Source organism: Thermobia domestica, chromosome 9 (assembly GCF_964235325.1).
Source record: "Thermobia domestica chromosome 9, izTheDome1.hap1.1, whole genome shotgun sequence".
In the NCBI taxonomy this organism is placed as follows: Eukaryota; Metazoa; Arthropoda; class Insecta; order Zygentoma; family Lepismatidae; genus Thermobia; species Thermobia domestica.
Genome location: NC_137462.1, coordinates 246366795 through 246390769, shown reverse-complemented (window position 1 = coordinate 246390769; position 23975 = coordinate 246366795). Strand labels below are relative to the sequence as shown.

Genomic DNA, 23975 nt, shown 5'->3' with positions numbered 1-23975 from the left:
ATATTAGTTAATACTCTCAAAGGTTTGAATACCAACAGATCATTTTGAAACAGTTTTAATGTAATATCAGCATTTTCTTTCCCTTTTTCTATAAATTGATCTGTCCCAAATTGTGTGTCTTTTTCGCATTTTCTGGACGGAAGAATATATAATTATTAAATTAGCGAAAATAATTATTCGACGTTCTACAAAAACTCACTTTAGGTTAAGTTCAGACTAATGTGTATTTTCAACATGTGATGAACATACTGTTAAACATGTGCGTGCTTTTTGCACAAGTGCGAATAAAGAATGTTCAACAATAAAGTTGATTAACATTTGTACTGTCTGTCTATATTAGTTTTAAGTTACTATCTGTAAAAGAACATTGAGTAATATATGCTTATATAATAATTTTATATATTCATTTTTAAAAAAAGTCAAAAATACGTATAAATAAGCGAAGTACAATTTTTAGGAAAAGAAAAATGAAAAATTTCGAAATAAATACCTTGTTGGTATTCAAACTTCCTGAGAATGTCATCTAACATATCTGTTTTCGGCATATGGGGTCCCTGGTTCAATCCAAGCTCCCGCCAAGTGGGCTTTGTGATAGACAGACACCATGTGTCGTTTTCTCGCTGTTCTCCAGTTCCCCACTTTCGTCATTCCACCATTGTTATCCATCTCATCATCACCATCTTCCTTAATCTCGGGAGACGCTCGTTGGGCACACTACAGACACCTAGCTCGTCAAGTGGCACAGTGAAATGGAGATGTCGAAGCAACTCATTAAAGGCTGTTTGCTGTATGACTTCAAGGTAGGCCTATCAGCGGCCGCATCAAGTCGCCGCATATGCCAGGCGTTCGGGGAGAATGCCATGAATGAACGCACCGCCCGACAGTGGTTTCAAAAATTCCGGACCGGCGATTTGGGCTTGAGTGATGAGTCCCCCAGTGGACGACCAGATGTGTTGGATGACGACGCCCTGAAGACAGCCATCGAGGAGGACAGTAGTCTTACATGTCAGGAACTTGCCGAAAGGTTTAATGTATCGTTGGAAACAGTCAGACTGCACCTGTATCGCATAAGGAAGACATACAAGTTAAGTAAGTAGGTACCACACACATTGTCACGACCAACAAACGACAGCGAGTTGAAGCCAGTTTATGCTCTCCAAGCACCAAAACACATCGATATTTGGTCGATTGATCACTAGTGACGAAAAGTGGGTCCTTTACAGCACACCCAAGCGTACTCGACATTAGTTGTCGCCACGTGACGCAGTTCCACACACCTCAAGACCACCTATGATTCCCAAGAAGGTTATGCTGTGCGTATGGTGGAATTATCGCCATGTGATTCATTATGAGCTCCTACTACCAGGCCAAACCATCAATGCGGATGTCTACTCCCAGCAGTTACAACGAGTGCACCGTGCATTGCAGGAAAAGGAGACAGCATTGGTTAATCGCAAAGGTGTGCTGGTCCTTCACGATAATGCAAAACCGCACGTGGCGTAAAGGACCCGGGAAACCATTCTGCAACTTGGTTGGGAAACTTTGTGTCATTTCCCCTGACCTTTCCCATACAGATTACCACCTGTTTCATTCCCTGGACAATTACCTTCGTGGGAGACAATTGGAAAATGAGAGAGACCTACGGATCGCACTCACGGACTTTTTTGCTTCCAAGACCGCTGACTTTTATCACCATGGCATTGTACAGTTGCAGAAACGTTGGCAGAAGGTGAAGGTGCACAGATGGCAATTACCTTGAGACGTAACCGTGAGTATTTTGTGCTACAACGTAGATTCTGTGCGGACTCTGAAATCGGGAAAAACTTTTTTGGATACCTTGTGTATATATAGCAATGGGTGAGCTGCGGTTGATGACAGGTTTTCAGCAGATACAAACTACAATTACAATAATGTACATCAGCTATGTAAAACAACGATTAATTGTACTGTTTAAAAGCAAAACAGAATGGTAGCAAATAGCATACTTGAAGATATTATAAAGTTCTGGAAGGGTGCCAGTACAGAATCTGGAACCTACATTTTTCAAATTTACAGAAATATGTAATATTATTTCAATAGAGGCTTTTACAAGTAATCAAAATATGTGGGGATCTTCATCTGAGATCCGTAATAATGTTGAAGCTCATATGCCTCCATACGAAAACCAATAAGAAATGAAGTGAAGTGATGAACTGCATGTGAAGGCAGTGTGTTAACTCATGATTGGCAGCATAACTTATAAGTGACCCACATGTTTGAATGCTGTGTATGAACTCGTACAATGCAACCATAAAAGTGCCTGAGAATGCTCCGAGAGGTAAAGGATCTCGAAGTAAGTATATCTTGAAAATATTAAAATATATGCGGCATTTTATTTCGTTATTCTTTACATCAAACAGTACTGATGGATATTGCGTTCAGATATCAAAAGAAGCAGTTAGTGAAGATAGAACAACCGGAAGTGGGGGAAGGTAAAAACTTCAGGATTTGATTCAATATTAAACTTTCAGTTTATTTTACTTTTAGGTTATAAAAGAAATGATTGATACTGTTTCTACAGAAATGTGCACTACTGAAAGATAAAATTAAGTTGTTCTCTTTGTGAATGTAAAGTAAGATGAGCAACGCCTTTGCCATTGCCCCAAGTACAACCTAGTTCCGCCCAGTGCCTTTGGTGCACAGTATCTCTACCGCGCTACCTCTAACCCGAGGGATCGAGATACGAACCTCCTTTTAAGAATATCTAACACATTAAAAAAATCGTAAAAAAATAATTTCGTTCGAAGAACTGTAATTTTTGATTAATTATTTCTCTGTCTATAACGACTAGGCCTTTCTAAAGTGAATCTGCACCCAAGGATGCAACACCTTCCATAAGAAACCATTTTTAAAGATACTAAGAATGTGCACAAAAGAAGAAAGAAGAAAGAAGTAAATATATCGTTAATATATGTATGGTTCCTGATTGTAAATTTGTACCAATCATTCAGCTATAGTTCCATAAGAAGGGGCAATTTGCTTTTAATTGAATTAATTAAATTATTGTGTATTTCCCAAAGATCATTATCATTATGATGATCCATTGGTACTGTAGGGCTCTTCAGGCCACATTTAATTAGTTTTTTAAAATTTAAATTCTGGTCATTCGTTACTCTCTCACTTACTCGTCTTTTTTTATTTAATTTCAACTATATAATATTATTCTTCTGAAGGATATATATATATATATTGTTTTCTGCTTTTTGTATTGCTCTTGTGGTCAAGGTTCTAGCAGTAATCTGCTAACATAGTCGGTTCCATCTACCACTGTATCAGTTTTCCATTTTTGTGACATCTTGATGAAATTTTTTACCATGTTCGTCAGAAACTGTCCCATATTTTCTTAAAAAAAAAAAAAAAAAAAATCTTAATGGTAATGGACGAAGGTAGCTGTAAAGACATGTTGCATCCTAAATCGAAATACAAGGTTCCTTTACAACTTCTTCATAAATCTCAGCCTTTTTATTGCCTAGAAAATTGAATCGCACATCTTCAAATCCATGTTTGTTTTCCGAGTGGTCATTGTTTAACAAAATAATGTTTATCCTTTGCTTGGCTTCCCTGTTCACAGATGAAGCAGCAATATGTGGTATATCTCCCTTTTAATCTAGTCAACAACGCTACAACTTTCAAGTCAACATACATATATATATTCCAGAGATGATCTTCATAGTATAGTTTTAAACAACATTCTTTTAAGGTTATCAAATGTCTCTTTCATATGAAGTGCATAGGCAAACAGTTGCTGGCTTCTTGTTTCCATTGTTTAGTAAAACCTCATTTAAACTAGTTTTAGAAGGAACAATAAAAAACCTCCATTTGCCTGGAAAGTATTCTAAATGAAGTTCATCCATTAATCCTCGTATGTTTATACCGTACACTAAATCTCCATCCGTTGAAAAATGGTTTGAAATAGTCAACTCTTCTTCCTACAATACGGTACTTTTACTCTTCACTCTTTGATTGTTGCAGTCTTGACCCAAGTAGTTGTGCTTTAGTTTTTGGTTAAGTCTAAGTTTCGAACAAGGTCGTTGAACTCCGCCTGGGTGATAAAATGTGGGTCCGTAGTTGATAATACTGAAAATTTTTCGTTGTCCTGCATGCGTGAACTCGCACCTGCTAAATCCTCTTCCGATTCCGATTCCACAAAAAAATATTCTGGAAGTTTTTAGTACTAACGTTGAGTCATCATAAGGGATAGGTCTCAAAGCAGAAGGTATATTTGAATAGGCTGTTTGATACTTTGATTACGGGAAAAGCCAGTGATGTTCACCATTCAAAAGTAACAATTGTCAAGATGATTACGAGGTTCACGCCACACCATGAGGACAACAAAAAACACATTTGTGGTTACCTCTTAGTCAACCCTTTAGAGTTCTCGAACGGAAACTGCAGCAAATTTTTGACGCCCAAACCCTGATCGCCGATCTTACAGCCAAAGTAAAACTGGTAAGCTTTTCTCACTAATGGTGATAATGGCTTCCGCTGAACGCGTTTACTGTCACATCACCGACAGTGTAAGAAAAAGAGTTTGGCTTGTTAGGCAATTACGAGACATATTTTAACAAACAAACAAACAAACAAAAATCATGAAACAAGTTCAGAAGCGTCCATTTAACCAAGTGAAATCCCAAATGATTTCACTTGACACCCTCAGAAACTGAATAAAATGTCAGTTCACAAAATTACGCAGTTGCTTTACTATCTCACTGAAGAAACTAATCTTTCCTGAAAGAAGCAGAAACGTAATGCAGAATTATATGTATGATACAGCTCTAGTTGGAAGAAGTCTGCTAAATAAAAAGACATTTAACTGCTTTTCACTACTTAAGAGGTTTATTTTTTACTATGCTTTTGCAACAACCAATAAACTTTTTCAGTCCAACAACCAATATGTTGCAAATGTTCGTAAGGTCCTCTTGCTACATATAAATAATAACGGAACTTTCTATGGTTTATCATAGCCATCTACTGAACATTCTTGTAGCTCATTAAAACTTGCTAGAAAGATATTTCACTTTATGAAGATGGAAAATGTGTTCCCTCTCAAAATTGGTGGGTGTTGGAACATTTGGCTTACATATTTGGTTTCAGCGCAGTCGAAAATATAAAAATCACCCACTACCATTTAGGGAGAAAATGTATGTTGACAAGTGTTATCTGAAAAAAGTGAAAGTTGTCTTTGAACAAAGTTTTGAATATTCATCTCTTGAAGTTGATTTAAATATTGTGAATATTGTCATTCTTTACAAAATACATTAACCCTTTTGAGATTTCCACTTTTTGAGGTAAATTTTAGACTTTCACTCAAACAGCCACTGCTTCCTTACCATTTATCGTAGGTCCATGGTTCTTACTTCGGTTTTTCAAAATAGAACGTCCTTTCCAACGGTACCATTAGCTTGTCCGTATTATACACCAGAAACGGGGAAAACTGGGAGTTTTTTCGAAGAAAAAAAAATACAAAATACGTAGTTATGTACACTCATGTCCAAATTATTGTCGCATGTCTATAAATATGTTGTTGCAGGAATATAATTTGATAACGAATTTTCCCGGTATTTCTTATAATGTTAGTATGTGTATAATCGGCAAAGACATGTATGTGCCAAATTTCATGTCAAAAGAGCAGTAAATAAGAACAGTAAAATGAAAATAAACCTTTCTTGTCCATTTAGCAACATTTTGTTTTGCTCATTCTAATTTTCGTATTTATTAGTCTTTTCCTATGAAATTTACCACAAATGTACATTTCTTGATTATACACATAGTATCATTATTAAAAGTACCCTGCAAAATCTTTATCAAATTATATTCTTACAAGAAGACAGTTATAGATATGCGGCAATCATTTTGGACATGAGTGTACATAATGCGTATGCAAAATTTCAATCTTGTATCTTGAAAACAAAGGGCAGAAAATAAAATTGTGAACGTCTAAAGGTGATCCATTTATATACACACATATATAAAATATTCTAAAAATTTACTGCGTTATTACTATTTGGCCTAGCGTCATGGTTCAAACCTCATTTTTTTCGGTATTACGCGCCTTTTCGTACGCTACCACTCACATATCCGTATCATACATCTCAACCTGGAAATTCGGGAGAAACCGTTTTTTTTTTTTCTGAAAAAAATCAGCCCCTCGGAACATTTGCGCCCCTCGGGCCCGAACTCACATAGGGATCTCAAAAAAATTAGAAATACCCAAGGTGCACACAATCCGTATGCAAAGTTTCAGTCTGATATCTTGAAAACTAAGGGCGGGATTTTTTTTTTAAATTTACCTTTAAAAAAAGAAAAAAACAATGTCACGCTCCTCCGTCCTCCGTGACCATCCAGTTCCAAAACGCATTTGGGGTGTTCTTTGGTTCATGCTTGACTTGACCAATAATAATAATAATAATAATAATAATAATAATAATAATAATAATAATAATAATAATAATAATAATAATAAAACGGTTCAATATGTCTTATATGAGCTTAATAAGCGTTTACGCACAACACTACTCCATGATAGAGATTTGTACCATAAATCTCCAAAGGGTTAAATACATTAGAAGGATATGAAATACTTTGTGCCATCTGTTGGCAGTAGTCGAGCACTTATACACACACCATAAATGTTGAACAAGGAAGAATCCAATTCTTCATGTTTTCAATGGAAAAATATAATGAGTATAATTAACTTTTATTCAATTCTTTCCCTATATAGAACTATGATAAAGTGGACTTCCCTACTAATTTAATAAACTTAGATTTACGTATATCATCTATCGAAATTGATTTTTCAGTGTTTTGACTATATTCGACAGCATTTTTTGAGAAGTAGGAATCAGGTGTAAAGGCTGTGGATAGCGTAGTGTGAAATGAGGATGGAGAGAGGGAAAAAATGCATCCTAATACGAAAATGGCAAGAATCCCACCACACTTAATCGCATGAGGAATTTCCAAAATGCAGCGAACTATATAAAAATATATGATACTAGCAATTTCCAAAGAATGGACTCAGAAAGAAGCAAAAGAGGAAAAGAAAGTTATAATGATAAGAAAACGAAGACCTGTTCAATCATCCTTGATTAAAACGATAAATACAAACACTATCAAAGCAGTTATTGCTTCTGCTGATTATTTATTTATTTATTTGTTACACACAAGAAAGGATTTGCATATTTATTATTTTAATTATCATTATATAATATATTGTTGAATGTCACACAAACTAACTTTTCTTTTTATTGGATAGAAACTGGGTACTAAATTATCATCATTTCGATGAACACTTCTTTAAATCCCTTAAGATATGATTTAAGAAGTGTTATCACATTTATCAATTCGTAAAACATCAGTTTTTTGCGAATACATAAAAAGAGTTTTTTATTCCAGCTTCTTGAGCTGTTAATTGTAATACAGAAAAACTCGTCAACTTGGCCACCTGCTCATCTTCGACCTGCATTTTCCCATAAGACATTCGTTACTTATTACTCTGTCACCTGTCTATTTTGGAAGCTGGCCGCATTGAAGCAATATTTACCCTATGATGATAATGATAAGTTTACCTGCATATCTTAGCCACGCAAAATACAGTTTTGTTATTTATCTTAACTCTTTCGTATTCCCATATGAGAGGCAGATGTTCTATATTTGTGACTGGGGACACAGAAACATGAATTCCCACAATTTGTTCTTGGAGTCAATGGACAGAACACTACCCTAATAAAGGAGTGGTGAAGGAAGATGTGAATAAGAAAAACCATATACAAGAATTCAGGAAATGGTTGTACGTATTTTTTCCCCGTCTGTTTTGGTAAAACCATCAGCTATATCGGCTCTTTTCATCAGTGGGGAGCTTTAGTAATTCCAAAAAAATTCTCAAGGTTAAAGCTAACCATCTCAATTGTCAACTATTGGCACCTGGCGGCTTGCCGAAAGGTAATGGAGGTTTTGAGATGAATTTCCTTAAGATTTTTTTTCAAAACATCTTTTGCTTCGAGGGAAACACTTGTGCTCATTAAGAAGAGGTAGTTAACTACAAAATTAGAATGTGCATATATGTCGAAAAGAATAAAAGAAATACGTCTAGAGTGAACAACCATGAATAAATTCGTTATTAATAACTGATTCGATATTTTTCGAAAGGTATCTATAGAAATATATTCTCCTGTACATATATTAAACATACTGTAGTAATTTTCTCTAGTAATGTATTTATTTAATTATTTATCTTCGAACTTCAACAGGGATAAATCCCTAATTATAGAAGTCTTAAATAAATTAAAATACATTATTTCATGTTATACAGAAAACTAAAAATAATAAAAACTAAAAAGAAGGAAACAAACATAATCGTAAAGAAAAGAAAAATCACAGAAAAGTGTGACCAGTCAATCATTACATTACACCATTTTCAACGTATTCATTTTACAACCTCAATTTTAAAACACGGCCAGTTTTCAGTTTGTATATATATATATTCTTCCACATTTTTACAAACTTTGCTAACTTAATACTGAAATCTAATTTTCCATGCTTGCTAGCTAATTTATTATACGTCTTGCACATTCTGTATAACAATGAGTTTTGCAAAGAAACAGTTCTGGGTGTATTATTTGAAAATAAATCTCTATATCTCAAATTGTATTGTCTAACATTAAAACTGTTTTTTTTTTTAAAGAAAATTAGTATATATAAAATGCTTATCGCTATCTGTTTCTATTTTATTCGCCATGCGATAAGTGTTGTAACTGAAAAATCATAGATTTTTCACCACTTATTGTCGAAAACGAAAAACGAGGGCTTTTTTTTTCTTTTTTATTTATTGAACAGATAGATAAAATTCGTTCTGGGGACACTGGATCTGTGTCAGAAACCACTTTTTATTATTATTATTATTATTATTATTATTATTATTATTATTATTATTATTATTATTATTATTATTATTATTATTATTATTATTGGAGATTGAGCACTACATGACCAGCGTTTTCGACAGTTAATGGCGCACTATTAGAGCCCGCCAAAAAGTCTCATACAGCCATCCTTTTCCACTGGTAATGACGGGCGTGACGTGAATTATGTAATGACATTTCGGTTTAAACTGATAATACCACAATTAAATGTTAGTATTTAGTAATGTGCATTACTTTCAAAATTGTTTTTGAATAGTATTTAGTTACGATACATAAATAAGTAGCGTTTGGGGACAAGGCTCTTAGTTTTCTGCGCTGCATAATTTCAAAAAGTCACATACCACATATGTCCAAGGAGGAACATCTTAAGAATTTGTGCTAGGTAACAGCTTCATTAGGCAAGAAGTCTTTTTATTTGATGATGATAAAAGCGTTGAGGCTTATTGTCGAAAACGAAAAACGAGGGCTTTTTTTTTCTTTTTTATTTATTGTATTTCATTAACTTCTATTTAAACTTTAAACTTACAAAATACTTTTAATAAAATAAACAATAAAATATGTTACCAACTAAAGTAAATTAATATACTGAAACATTACAAAAAGACAAATGAAATAATATGTAACGGAATTATTTGCAATTATATACTTTGAAATATTTCTTTTTTATAACATAAGAATTTCTAATATTGTTAACTCTTCTCTTTTTTTGAAAACATGAATACCACATTTTATTACAACTATATTATAGAAAGTAAAACTTTATTTATTCGTTAACTCAGAACAGACAACTTGGCAAAATTAAGTATTCTTTCAAATGTACTCGAAACAAAACGCAAACATTTAGAATTACACAAAAATATACTATATGTAATACCATATGGAAACATCTTTAAGTGTGCTAGTAAGATATGTATTGGTTAAACAAATACTTCAGTGAACAAACAAAAATGAAATAAATAAAATTTTTTTACCTTTTTGATATTCAAAATTATGCATCAATAATACTGCATTTTCAAACATCTTCAATACATTAAACATAAAATTTACAACAAAATGACAAACTTAATATATACGATTTTAACAAGTTATACGTGTACAATATATTTTTCAATAACACCCTTTCGTACTGCTACAACAAGAGTAGGACAAGACAGTAGATAGTTCGCTACACTATTGCACCTTAGTGCCCGTCCTCTTAAGTTTTCAAGTCAACCTCCCGTTTACATGTTAAAAATTTCATTCCACCGCTTCTGAATGGCAACAATACCTTCTAGTAAGGCAGGATGTGAAAAAGAAAACGGAAATGGGACCCCAAAGGTTAAAAATAATGTCGGAGGGAGTTGTCGCTCTTAACTGTACAGTAAACTTAAAGTGTTTGCAGTAGCAGATAAAAAACTTACTAAAATCACATTCAGCATACTATGATATACAACAAAAGTGTCTCACAAAATACTCGGCGACTCGCCTCATATAGAGGGTGGCTTAAGACCAATAGCCAGTCACAAAGGCACTAGTGAGGGAGTATAATCACTTACATAAATAAAAGTTTTCACTCATACCTCTGGTTATGTAATATATTATGGTTCAGTACTAAACTCTCATTTCTTAACGCAGAGTCTTATACATGAAAAATGAATTTCAGTTAGAGTTAACATAAAGAACGTCTTCGAGATCAGAGTTTTTTTTTTTTTTTTTTTTTTTTTTTAAATATTCCAAATATAAGTCACACTATTAAAAGTTCTTCCAACAACTGGACACATTGAGTTTGTTACTTTCATTTGTGTCGAAAACAGACTTACTTTAGTTCAGGGATGCAAATAAGCAACAAAATTTTACTAGCCCAAGAGAAAAGTTACTTGCCCACATTCCACAATAGAAATAATTTACTTACCTTCTGCATGATATTAAATACTCGCCCGCACCGATGAACCACTCGCCCAAGGCGAGTGGTTATTTGTGTCCCTGCTTTAGCTACATCCGAAAAATTAACATTTACTGAAGTTTCAGGTTCATTCAAATCTACTTTTGCACTGTGCACTGTTTTGTTTCACAGGATCAAATTCTATTTCATCAATATGTTTCTTAGCCAGTTCCATTCAAATATTTCTAGTTTCTTGAGTATGTCGCCACTTTCATGCGATCGATAGATTGTACACCACAAGATTCCCCAGTTAATGGGTCTACAAGTTCAAAAACTTTATCTGAAACTTTATTCTTACAAAGAAGTGGGCTTAACTACATGAAGAATTTATTGATATTTTTATCTACAGCTGAACTCAAATGTGACTGCAACAAAAACACTTTAAAAAAAATACAAATTGCCAATTTTGAATTATTATTTTCCAATTATGAAATGATTGCAAAAAGAATTTTAAATTTCGATATTACCAAATCATCGCAGGTGTCTGGTTTCTCAAAACAAAAACTGTCCAGCTAAATGCGATATTCTTTTTAATTTACACCAACTTTTGGTTTGTCTAATACAGAAACAATGTCAAATGGTTTCATTTGCCAAAACATAATGGCCGAGAATTCACAAGTGACTAAGTGGTTTCTACCTCATAACATTTCCTTTAGAACACAATATATTAACACATGTACTTGGTTTTTCACCTTGGAGATGGCAACACTGCATGAAATGATTTTGCTTACGTTGTATTTATTATTGTATTATTTGTAATTCTTCCAGTTGACTAGGAGAAAAATATATATTATTGTTGTCATGTTTTCTTGGTTTAGTTTTTCCAGGAAAGTGTATGGCTAATTAAATACCAGGGAAAATTTCAAAAAGTGTTCTGGAAAACAGGGGAAGGAAAGGGATTTCTTTCTCGAAAATTTTGTCGGCACCTTGATCTCTCTTGCAATTTTTGCTCTGATACTTGTAAACAGACGAATGGACGGATAAAACGGACAGTAGACTTCCGATGCTTATGCATAGGATAATCTGGAAGTTATTATTATTATTATTATTATTATTATTATTATTATTATTATATTTCAGTATGAGATATTTTCTCCATTAAAACCTATTTGTATTCAATAATTTGGTGCGATTTAATTGTGCTGGTTGTATGATTTATTTCGTATTATCACTTTTAATTTTCTGTAATGAATTTAACTTCAAAGTTTATGGCTTCGTAAACACATAAGAAAGTGAAAAGCCTCTCCTCTCAATATTTTGTTCACTTTGTGGTAATAGCTTTTATTTTGTGTAATTGCTATTTTGTAACGTTTATTGTGCTGCGGTGTGTGAAGATTTTTAATTGAGTTCTTTTTCTTTCCTATTTAAAGTTCCTGCCTCACCAAGAGATTTGGAATTTGCTCAAGATGAAAAATCAGACACGGTAGAAGGGCTTCAAGTACAAGACTTACAGGTATGTTTTTTTTTATTTTGACAACTACCCGGTGTTACTTGTATGTGTTTAGGTTTAACATAATTTTGATGATACGAGACACAGATTTTAAATGATTGTGTGTGTCAGTGCATTGTATAGTTACACTAAAAAAGAAGTTAAATTTACTTCCTTTTATAAGCTCGTTATCAGTGCCTAAATAGGATTCCAGCTAGTACAGTCTTCTGTTTCCTATCTTTTTTAGATTTTTTTCTGAACCTATGTTTCAAAACATTCCATCTCAAAGTACAAATAAAGAGATTGAAGTTTATAAAACGCAAATTGATGTCAAACTATTTCAAAGGGACGTTAAACTCAAATCAACTCAACTTTAAAAGTACACTTGTGCCTCTGATATTAGTTAAAGAAAACCTAGTATGGTTGTTTAGAAGGGCAATTATAGTTTCATTTTCAAAAACATACACATTAGTTCCTGTAACGTTTGCAGCATCTGTAATAAGACTTTCACTCATGTGAACGTGAGTTGTCAACGAAGAAGTCTTGATGAAGCTGGGACTATGTGTTTATGTTTACGTACGCAAGGTTGATTGTATTTAAATTAAGATTTCAATTATTACTAACATGGTATACATAACCTGAAATGGTTATGCTGAACACAAGAGTGTTTATTTGAAAAGGTACTGTTCGAGAGAAGTAGTTCTGTAGTGGCAAAGTCTTGAAGTTTTACATGTTTTCTTGTGTAGATTGATTAATGTACCAAGTAATTGGAATGGAATGTCATTTTTCAGCTTTGGAGCTATATAAGCCGATACATACGTAAACACTACTCGGTTTTTATCCGAGGCTTTGTGCTTTCGCCAGGGATCGAATCTGGACTTTGCGCACAGATAGCATGTGTGTTTGCAAAGGAAACTACCGTAAAAGAACGTGAATTGGCTCAGTTGTGAACTGTGAACCTTGAAGTAGTGTAATTTTTAATTTTTTTTTTAATTGCTTGGATACTTTTTGCAGTTTTTCTTTGGAATCTCTGTTTTGAATTGCGATATATCGCAACTTAGTTCACTGCTGTGAGAAAGGAAGGTAACTCATTATTTAATATCTGACCCTGTTCCTTTTTAACTGGGCACGACTAAATTTATTTTCACATGGAGCAAGGAGAAAAATGAATATCCAGAGGATTCCCTGTAAGCAAGGTGTTACCAATTCCGTATAACCTATCATCGAACATCTTGTGATGCCCGAAAACAATGTCAGCGTTCTACCACCAAGACAAATGTCCAAGCAGTTTAGCAGAACAATAGTGTGTGGGTAGTGTTATGTTCTAATAGTTGTGAACGACACTGTAATCAGTAAGTGTTTGAGTTAGTATTTGAATCAGCTTAAGTATGTGATATACATATAACATGAGAGTGAAATGCTTAGCGTGTTGAATGAATTGAACGCGACTGCAGTTATACACAAGAAACATGATATAATGAAAAGTACTCTCTCCAAACTCCCTTTTTCTAAATAATTATCAACTTAATTTTCTGTCGCTTTCTACAGCTTTCAATAAGTTAGTTTTATAAGAGCGAGGGGGTGAATGATAGTTCGGTTATTTATAATAAATGATAGTTTTTTTTTTTTTTTAATTAAAAAGAGAAATACACTTCTTTGATATTAGAGGAACTAAATATAATAAAGTATTACAGAAGGTTACCCACGATAAAAATAGTTTACTTTCATTGGACCTTCGGAACGCTGTTATTTCCCCATACATTGTTGTCTACGCTGGGGCCTGCACTTAATAATAGTATCAATTTAGTACGATCCACAAAACGATGAAGGTAAAAGTGAGAACTTTCTGGGAGGAGTTCATTTGTGGACCTCCCGCTGCCTTTTATAGCAGCCCAGCAATAGTGAAACGGTGCAAATAATAGGATTATTTGCAGCATAGCTGGCTTGAGTCTTATCATTCGACGATGTGTCCAACAGGGCCCTGTGTTACGTGGTTGTCTGGAAATTGTGAGAGAAGAAAATGACCAGTCCGCTCGAACCCTCAATACAGTGTACACCATTAGGAGATAAGTGACACAGAACAATTCTCCAGCGGAGAGAAGTTTAGCCATATTACACGTATCACAAAAGAGACAGTTTCCAACATCATTCGGAAGAATTTCGCATTGAATGTGCATCACAAATCGCGCAGAAATTGCCTCACAGAGCGCCACATCTGGGAAAGGTTCAGATACGCAAGAAGTATGAAACATAATTCGTAGGGAACAAATGGGTACACTGGGTGAGGGGTGGCTCTGCAATATGAGATCAACTTTAATCGCCATGTAGACCACAAGTACCATTCTAACTTTCCGCTGTAATCTAAGGAAAACTTTTGACAGGAGCTTCTGTTGGTGATGGAATATTACAGCCAGGGAACGCTGCCTGTAATCATCGAACTACCTTCCAACACTAAAATCAATGCAGCTTACTTCCAGAAGAACATTATGGACCCTCTGTATGATATACACCCCAACCTGTATGGTAATGAGACCACAGATATGTGGATCCATTTTTTTTGTGGTCTCCACTTTTAACTGCCTTTGTTTTTTAATACAGTCTTATTTAGAGTAAGCTCAGTTTCTCTTAAAGTAGTTCTTTCTCTACTATTGTGGTCTTTCGTTGAATTTCTCCCCTCTTTTTGTCGTATAGCCTCAGACATAGATAGGCGAGGCTTCCTTTTTTTATTTATTTTTTATAGCATAACACTGTATAGTTTTACGTAACACAATCAAAAACCTAAAAAGAAAAGAAACAGAAGAAAAGGTTATTAGTAAATAAGTAACATGTTACTATTGGTTTCTATTTCTCACTCTTTCTTGTTTTAATATATTTGGTGTTTTCGTCTTTTTTTTTTTTTTTTTTTTTTTTTTTTTTTTTTTTTAATCTGTTCCATCACCAAACATGAAATCAAGGATTGTTCTTTTAAATGGGAAATTGGATTTTCAGTTTTCCTTAATTTTATTCCTTCTTAGTTCTGGAAAATACACCAGAACTTATTGGGGTTTTTGTTCTGATATTTCAGGGGTATAGAAGCAAAACTTGCTAAATCTAGTTTTCAATTTTGTCAGGAAACGAAGGAAAAGTGACGCCTCTGTGTTTCAGAATTGTTGAACAATTTGTTTGTTTAGTAGTCACTAGGGACGTTAACATAAAAATTGTGCACTTCTGAAGAAAGAAAGAAAAAAAAGTGAAACTTCCAGGAATACTTGTTTACACCCGGCAGAAGAAATCTTGAGGTAGGGCCCAAAGTTTTTGGCTGCCATATTGGAAAATGACCGCTATCTTGAAAAATAGGGCTATTTTTCAAAATATTCATTTTAAGTAGCTACTGCTTCAACACTATTCATCCCAATTTCATGGTTGATACGCCTTTCTCTTCAGAATAAAACAGGCTTTTAAATGCAACATGGGGCATGTCCGTATGACGTACAAGGAAAGGGAAATTTGCAGGAAATCGATAATTTTTCTTTAAAAAATATCGTTTTTGGAAGTTTAAGCCTCCCTAGAGCCGCCTCAGGTGAAAGTACGCGAACATAATGTACCCTGAAATAATGCAAGAGGGCTATGGTATATCTTTGCCAAATAACATGGGAATATCCTATATAATGACATGAGACAATATATATCCTAATCCTGTTCGTAAGTAGGAAATTTACACTAACAGGAAAAACTGCAATCTAAAATTTGTGGATAAATTAATTTTCCAACAAATTTCATGACTAATACTTCATTTTCTTTAAAGTGATACAATTTCTCAATAGCAATACTGTCCATGTCCCTGTGAGGTATGAAAAAAGGGGAAATATGTCTGAAAACCTATTTTAAAAAGGTTTTTTGCTCCTGAAATATCTCGGGTGAAAGCACATGACCTTAATGTACCCTAAAAAATACATTGGAGTATTGGTAATGTTTCTGCCAAATACCATTCCGATATTATACATAGGAACGTTGTGGAAAATAATTTCCCGATCCTCTAAATTAGGGTGTTTTTTTGACATCCTTTATTTTGAAACCTGGAGATGTAAAGGGAAATTATTTATAACATTTCATTTGTTTATGTTTCATTTAATTTTGCATTATTGGACTTCGTCAATCATTTTCTTTCTTTGACACAACAAACACCTTTGCTCCTGACACGTTAGAAACAAAACGGGAAGGAGTATTAGAGATTAAACAACTGTTAAAATAAATGTAAAGCTAATGTAATGTAACAAACCACATTAAATGTCAGTCTCAACATTGTCAAAACCATAATTGCTAGTGTCAACACAAGTAGGAAGTTCGATTTGTTAACTTTCATTTTCACAGTCAGTACACTTGAAAGCATTGTACACTGCAATTGTGAGCGTTCTACACTGCATTTTGTACATGCAACGAAGAGTGTTGCACTTTTTGAAAGAACAACTGAATAATTCCCTACACCCACGAGCTGCTTCAGGAAGAGTTGTCCATGTTGGCTTTGAACTCCCAGTTTCATTTCTGTGCCAACCGCAAAGGCCTGGATTAGGTAAGACAGTGTTTAACCAAACACTGTCTCCAAGAATAGCCAGCTTCATAAGCACTCCTCAAGACATGTTAAAATAAAGCTGATTTTTTGGTGGCATTCTTTCTATAGAATATCCTTACTTTGTAAATAATTCTTTCCTACAATCATTAACTGTGCTATGATATGATGACTTATCATACATCAAAACAACAAATTTGTCAACTTCGTCCATAAACATCTCAGTTTCTGCAGGTTGCTGGGACAAAATCTGGAATGTCTATGTGATCTTCAGGAGATTTATGTATATTTCCCAAGCGTTTTTTCCACAACCAGTAAACAAGGAAGTTGTGTCGCAAGCTGACAATGCATGGAAAAATGGAAGGGAAGTAGATTTTTTGACTTCAAGCTTGGTAAATAGTAGATGAATTGGGATGTACTCTGAATTCTTTCCAGTGCCAAATGCAATTCATAAGAAGTCTGCTTGTAAAATGGCTGCCTTGCTGTATCTGGAACTTTGGCAAATAAGTAAAATAAAAATAATAAAATAACAAAGAAAGCACTACAACATCTATGTCTACTGTCCAAATGATAATAGATTTGTGTCCAGCTTAATACGCCTCCTTAGCATAAAGCAAAATTCTTGTATTCGCTTCCTCGTGACTGCATGGCTGAAAATCTTCATGGTTACATAATGGTGTATTGCACAATATCGCTTCTCTTTTTGTAGTCACTACTTCTTTCCCGACTCGAGATACGAGTTCAGTTGCAAGTAGATCGAAGAGATCCTTCTTGTTTTCACCATTGAACAAAACGTTCTTTCAAGTTCTAGGCACAGGCTTATTACTACAAACTTTTAGTCTTATGCCAACACCTCTAAACGTTCTACTCTCAGCTTTCAAACTGTCAGGTTTGTAGTCATCCCAGACAATATCAGTTCTGTTTATACTGTCCCATTCGTGAAGAACTATGCTGACAAATCTCTGCGTATACATCAAACGTCTTGACATCTCCGGGTGGTATCATGTGGACTAAGGCTGAGTCATTCAGTATGGCACATGATGCTCAAGGTTTGTCGCTGAGATAGTCACAAACACTGAAGAAGACCAGATTTCTTAGATTTTCAAACACATCCACAGTCTGACAAAGAAGGTAGAAACGGCTGGTTTTCATGACTAAAAGACTCGTCAAGGTCAGAACCTCGCTACTGACACTCGATATATATAACTTTGAAAAGAGGTATAATTTCTTTCTCTTTTCATCCTCAATTGGGATTTGCTCTTGGTTGGAGATTTTGTATTGAACAATTTCACTTGATTGCGTTTGATCGGTTTCTCAATTGATACCACTTGCTGTTCAAGTTTGGTGTTGACAAATTCTTTAAATTGATGCATTCCAAGGTCTCTTATTTCTCTTAAATCCACACTTCCCCTTTGAGAAACCATGACCTTATTATGCACATTTTGCAAGTCTTGGCTGCTGTCTTCAGATGGACTGCCTAAATCTTCAAACCCTTTACGTGTTTGAAAAATAAAGACTGGGTTTTTGATGAGCATTCTTTGTGTTCCTTTGAAAATATGTTAGGCTTTTTTAATCCTTCTTCAAATTTTTGTATCAATCTTGTTACTTTAGGACTGGCTACCATCCATCGCCTAAACACATCTGGGTTTTCTGTTCATCTCACTGCACCTCCATCCCCCTTAACTTAAGCATTGCACTGTTCATGCACCTGGTCCAATGCCATTGCAGAAAATAATATCTCACTAATGTTGACAGTAAACTTCCCAGCTAAAAACTCTTCATAAATTCTCGGATGTATCTCTGGCAGATTTTTCATGTCACATCAATGCACTGGAAGCCATCTGGCATAGTTTTGGTGGCGAAATAAAAAGAACCAAGGAGTCCATCTTGTCAGAGGGTTCACATAGGACTCAAACTTGGAGCTTCAGATTGATGTCAAAAATTTCAGAAGCGAATTCTCTAGTTCCATCAGTTCTATTCCAATATGCGAAACTTGGAATTCTTTCACAATTGTCTTTACAACATTCCTTAAACGGAAGAGGCTCATTAGCACCATGTTTTTCTTTATGTCCATTAATATATTGAGTATAAGCTTGTTTTGACATGATAAAATTGGCATATAATGTCACCTGATGTGCATACCTTGCCCTTGTAATATGATGCACTTTAATATAAGACTGACCTCTACCCAGATGTTAACCCAGCCTCAATGATACATTTAACCCATTCACTGCCATCTGAAAGATCTTCTTCAGATGTAGGGCCCCGATCGCCATAACATATCTGTCTTCACCAAATTTTTCATGACATGTCCACAAACCATACAGGGGAACACCACAAGTAATACTGGATGTTTGTCCTTCATTGAGATAACTTACAGCACAACAGGTGGGTGCGCAACGTCTGGAAATATAGGCAGTAATCCACAGTGAGTTAAATGTTTTTCTCTACTTAAAGTCAGAATTAACTTTTATGAAATACTGCTAAAAACTGATATTTTGCCTTAGCAAACAAGATAGGGAAATTATTTTTCACAACGTTACTATGGATGATATCGGAATAGTAATTGGCAGAAACATTACCAATACTCCAATGTATTTTTCAGAGTACATTAAGGCCACGTGCTTTCACCCGGAATCATTTCAGGAGCAAGAAACCTTTTTAAAAAAGGTTTTCAGACATATTTCCAGATTTCCCCCAAATTTCCCTTTTTCTATACCTCACAGGGGCAGGGACAGTATTGCAATTGAGAAATTGTATCATTTGAAAGAAAATGAGGTATTAGTCATGAAATTCGTTGGAATATTAATTTATCCACAAATTTTAGATTGCAGTTTTCCCTGTTAGTGTAAATTTATTACTTACAAACAGGATTAGGAAATATTTTTTCTCATGTTATATAGGATATTCCCATGTTATTTGTCAAAGAAATACCATAACACCTTTGTATTATTTCAGGGTACATTAGGTTCGCGAATTCTCACCTAGGGCGGCTCTAGGGAGGTTCAAACTTCCAAAAACGATATTTTTTAAAGAAAAATTCACGATTTCCTGCAAAATTCCCTTTCCTTGTACGTCATACGGACATTCGCCGTGTTGCATTTAAAACCCTGTTTCATTCTGAAGAGAATGACGTATCATCCATGAAATTTGGATGAATAGTGTTGAAGCAGTAGCTACTTAAAATGAATATTCTGAAAAATAGCCCTATTTTTCATGATGGCGGTCATTTTCCAATATGGCGGCCAAAAACTTTGGGCCCTACCTCTAGAATTCTTCTGCAGGATGTAAACAAGAATTCTTGAAAGTTTCACTTTTTTTCCCCAGAAGTGCACAGTTCTTACAGAATTGCCTACTTAACTTTTACACTAATACAGATGAGTGAAATCTACCACTTATAAAAAAATCCGAATCATAAAGGCGTCACTTTTTTTTTTCCGTCTCCTGACAAAATTGAAAAATGGATTTAGCAGGTTTTGCTTCTATACCTTTGATTTCTTTTCTTTAGTTCAGCCTATTTCTCTTCTTGAACACTAATTACAAACTACATTGCCTTATATAATTCACTCAAAACACTAAAATAATAATAAATGTGAAGTTCTAGCTCGGTAGTCCATTAGAGCTAATTTGTTCTCTAATTTCAGTTTACGTTCTAGTCTTCATTGATTTCTTGTTATATTATTTGATATATCGTTTTTATCTATTTCTTCTTTTCTGTCATGCCTCAGATTCTTTAAATTATATATTGCAACTATATTTAATTTTTCAAATTTTTATTTATTTTCTATGATAGTTTTATCATGCTTTATATCGTTAAGGTCTTTCATTTTTTTTTATTTTTTTTTTTTTATTAAGTAAATGTTACAGTCCCAAAATACGTGATCCGCTGTGTGAATTTCTCCGCAGTTGCATTTATCGTAATCTGTTATAGCAATTCTCTTTAAATGCAATTTAAAAGGTCCACTACATGAAATGTATTCCATTATTTCTTATATTTCCTATATCTTCTCTTGTTTTTAAATTTGGAATAATATTAGTGGTCCTTTTTTTCTTTATGCAAGTGCATCCACTCCATCTTCAGTTTTAATCTAATTATTTTTTCAATATTATTATTGGTGGTATTTCTCCAATTACTTCTAATATTTTTGTTCTATCTTTGTTTTTAGTCCATGTTCTTTCATTTTCTTAGTATTTGGAGATGAATTAGCTCTTCATGAGAAAGTGTGTAGTGTTTCAGTGGGGATTGTTTTAATAATATTATATATCCTTATTAAAATAGGTCTCTGCACTCTTGTTACTGTTTCTCTCAGTTCAACGTTCGTAAAAATTGTTTCCCCATATGGCTGGACAATATTGTAGGATTATCATTAGGATTGACGTGTTATATAGTTTAAAAACTTTCTTCGAGTCTGAAATCTCTGTTGTACTTCCAACAATTTATTGACAACTTTTCTTCTGTACTTTCTGTTGTGGGTTTGTGAAAACTTAAATATTTTGTCAATCCAAACTCCTGTATATTTGAATTTATTTACGACTTGAATTTTTGTATTTTTTATTATTTCTGAAATTCTTTTTAGTAATTGCTGGAAGAATGTATTTTTGGCTTATTAGCAGATAGTGTCAATTATTTTCTCCATACCAGTTTTCTAAGTTAGCAAGTCCTTTGCTTTCTTATGTGGTACGTTTCTAGAGAGTGCTGATGATAATACTGCTAAATTTTCAGTCTAGACTACTACTACGATAGTTCCTTGCATATTGTTTAAGTATGTTAAGCACGGTTCTATAATTAAGTCCTAAGTCCCACATTGTGGTTCCATAATTCGAACCCTGTGGGCTTTGGTACTTGTTACTGCTGTATTTTTTTCCGGCGCTTGCAACATTATTTCTCTTTCATTACAATAGTCTATCATTGTTTTGTGCAGCGTTTTTTCTGATTTTTGGTTCTTTTAGTTGCTTTAAGAAAGAGGAACACTACAAATTAACGAAAACTTCACCTGTTTATTCACGGTTACGCTTTCAGACAAATTTCGTATTATATTTATGAGACATATTCATCTATATGATTTTGGGTTTGCCATCCTATTTGTCTACATCCTTCTTAAAAATCTCCTATTTTATGCTGTCATATCCTGGAGCTTCATTATTCTTGAATATTTTTATGTAATTTATTTCTTGATTTGTAAATTTTCGTCTTCATCTGTGTGAAAGTTACCGTCATTTCGTCTTAGTCGTGTTTGTGTTTCATTGTCTCCTTGTGGATTATCCTGTGGTGACAAGGTATTCATTAGGTATTCTGCTGTGTCTTCCCATTCTTTTACATGTGATTTCTCCTGATTTTCTAAAAGTTAAAAAGTGTGGTAGATATTTTGAATTTTTTTACGTATTATTTTATATTCTTTTGAAGGATGTATATTTCAGTTTTCGTCAACATATAATTTGTAAGCTCATCTTTTATTATCATTTTATTCTGATAAGTGTTTTTTTTAAATTTCTGTATTTTATAACCCTTCTTTCTCATAAATTATTATCTGTGATATCTTGATATAGTTTTCTTACCTTTTGGGCATTTCTCTTTAAATTTTGTAATTCATTGGCCCAGAATGTCTTTACTTTAGTTTGTAGTTGTGTTGTCTTGTCTTGTTTTCGTGGATTTCCGTATTGTACTTTTCCTTGTTGGTTATTGCATTTCTGGTTCTTGGTCAGTTCATTCAGGTCACTATCTTCTATTTGAGTTAATTTTATTTCTGCCCAGAATGCTTTAAAATTTATTTTATTAATATTGTATATTAGCGTTTCTTCTCCTTTGTTTCTTTTGTGTATGTGTTTTTGTTCTTATTACATAAAAAATTATTACGTGATGATCGCTGACTGTAGATTCATCTAGTACCTTTCAATTGTTATTAACTTTTACATTTTTGTTGAGTTTATTGTTTGTTCGATGTTTGTCTCTGTGTCCTGCCAGTAATAATAATAATAATAATAATAATATCATCTACTCTATAACATTACAACATAGTGTAGTACTTGGTATATTGATTAGGGTACATTTTGCATAGCATCAGAGTTAAGATATTTTTAAAAATGGATATATGAACTCAATATCGTGAGAGTAGGTTCTATTTCCGCCCTTATCCTTATAGAAAAACTGAAAGCTTTAGAGACCTGTATAACCTCCGGTTTCAATTAAGATCGTCTTGGATGAAAAACTATAGTAAATAGAGAAAACTATTTTGCGTGGATTCAGCATGCGAAGAACAGGTTCAATCTTCGATTTTATCCCTCTGTTGCAACTGGAAGGTATAGAATTACTACAGCGTGTCCACATTCTGGAAAGTCGGAAAAGTCAGGGAAGTAAAAATGTATCAGGAAAAGACAGGGAAAAATCGATTTAGGTCCTTTGTTCAGTTATTGAATTTATAAAATAGTAAATGTAATATCGGCGTAATGCATATGTTTGTAAATTTACATTCTTTTTGATTAAAGAAAATTATAAAAAGAAACAGAAGTGGAAAGAGAACAAGGCCAGCTATGAGGAAGGTGGAGATTGGGGCTTCTTGCTTTTTTCTATTTTTTTTATTTAATGGTCAGGGAAATCTGGAACTTTTGTCATGGAAAGTCAGGGATTTTTCTTCGCCAAATTGTGTGGACACCCTGTACCACTTTCGGTTTCAACATTAAAACCTGTAGTTTCGAAATCTGTCGTTGTTTCACAATACGCAATCCAACCTACTCGTCCATTAAAAGGAAAAAATGAACAATAATTTAAATTGTCAGTTAATAGTACTGATAGGACTTGAAAATGTTTAATTTTACACGTATAATGGATTTCTGAAAAGTTGTTTGATTATTTCCATTACTACTATTATTGCCTTTATAATCACCCACTGCTTTTATTATTATTATTTATTTATTTATAATTTGACCCAAAAGGACCTAACCTTAGAAGAAAGGAATTTCTCAACGTAGTCTTCATCTTCTTTTTTAAGTAAATCCTACACCAATTCATATTTGTGGATTTCTTTGTTATTTCACTTTGAATAGAAATCTATCAGTCCATTCAAGCGTTGTTGCTTTGTGTATGTTCTTAGATATTTGTTAGTGTTATTATTCTTACTAGCTTTG

At 33.8% G+C, this 23975-nt stretch overlaps 1 protein-coding gene across 3 annotated transcripts in view; it reads left to right on the top strand.

Moving 5' to 3' along the window:
- LOC145660653 (uncharacterized) overlaps nt 1–23975 on the top strand; it is a 295153-nt gene that overhangs the window by 12971 nt on the left and 258207 nt on the right. For all 3 annotated transcript variants that reach the window (XM_081725966.1, XM_081725965.1, XM_081725964.1), the window contains exon 2: nt 12249–12331. In XM_081725966.1, coding sequence (XP_081582092.1) covers nt 12249–12331 — 83 coding nt within the window. The remainder of the gene's footprint in view (nt 1–12248; nt 12332–23975) is intronic.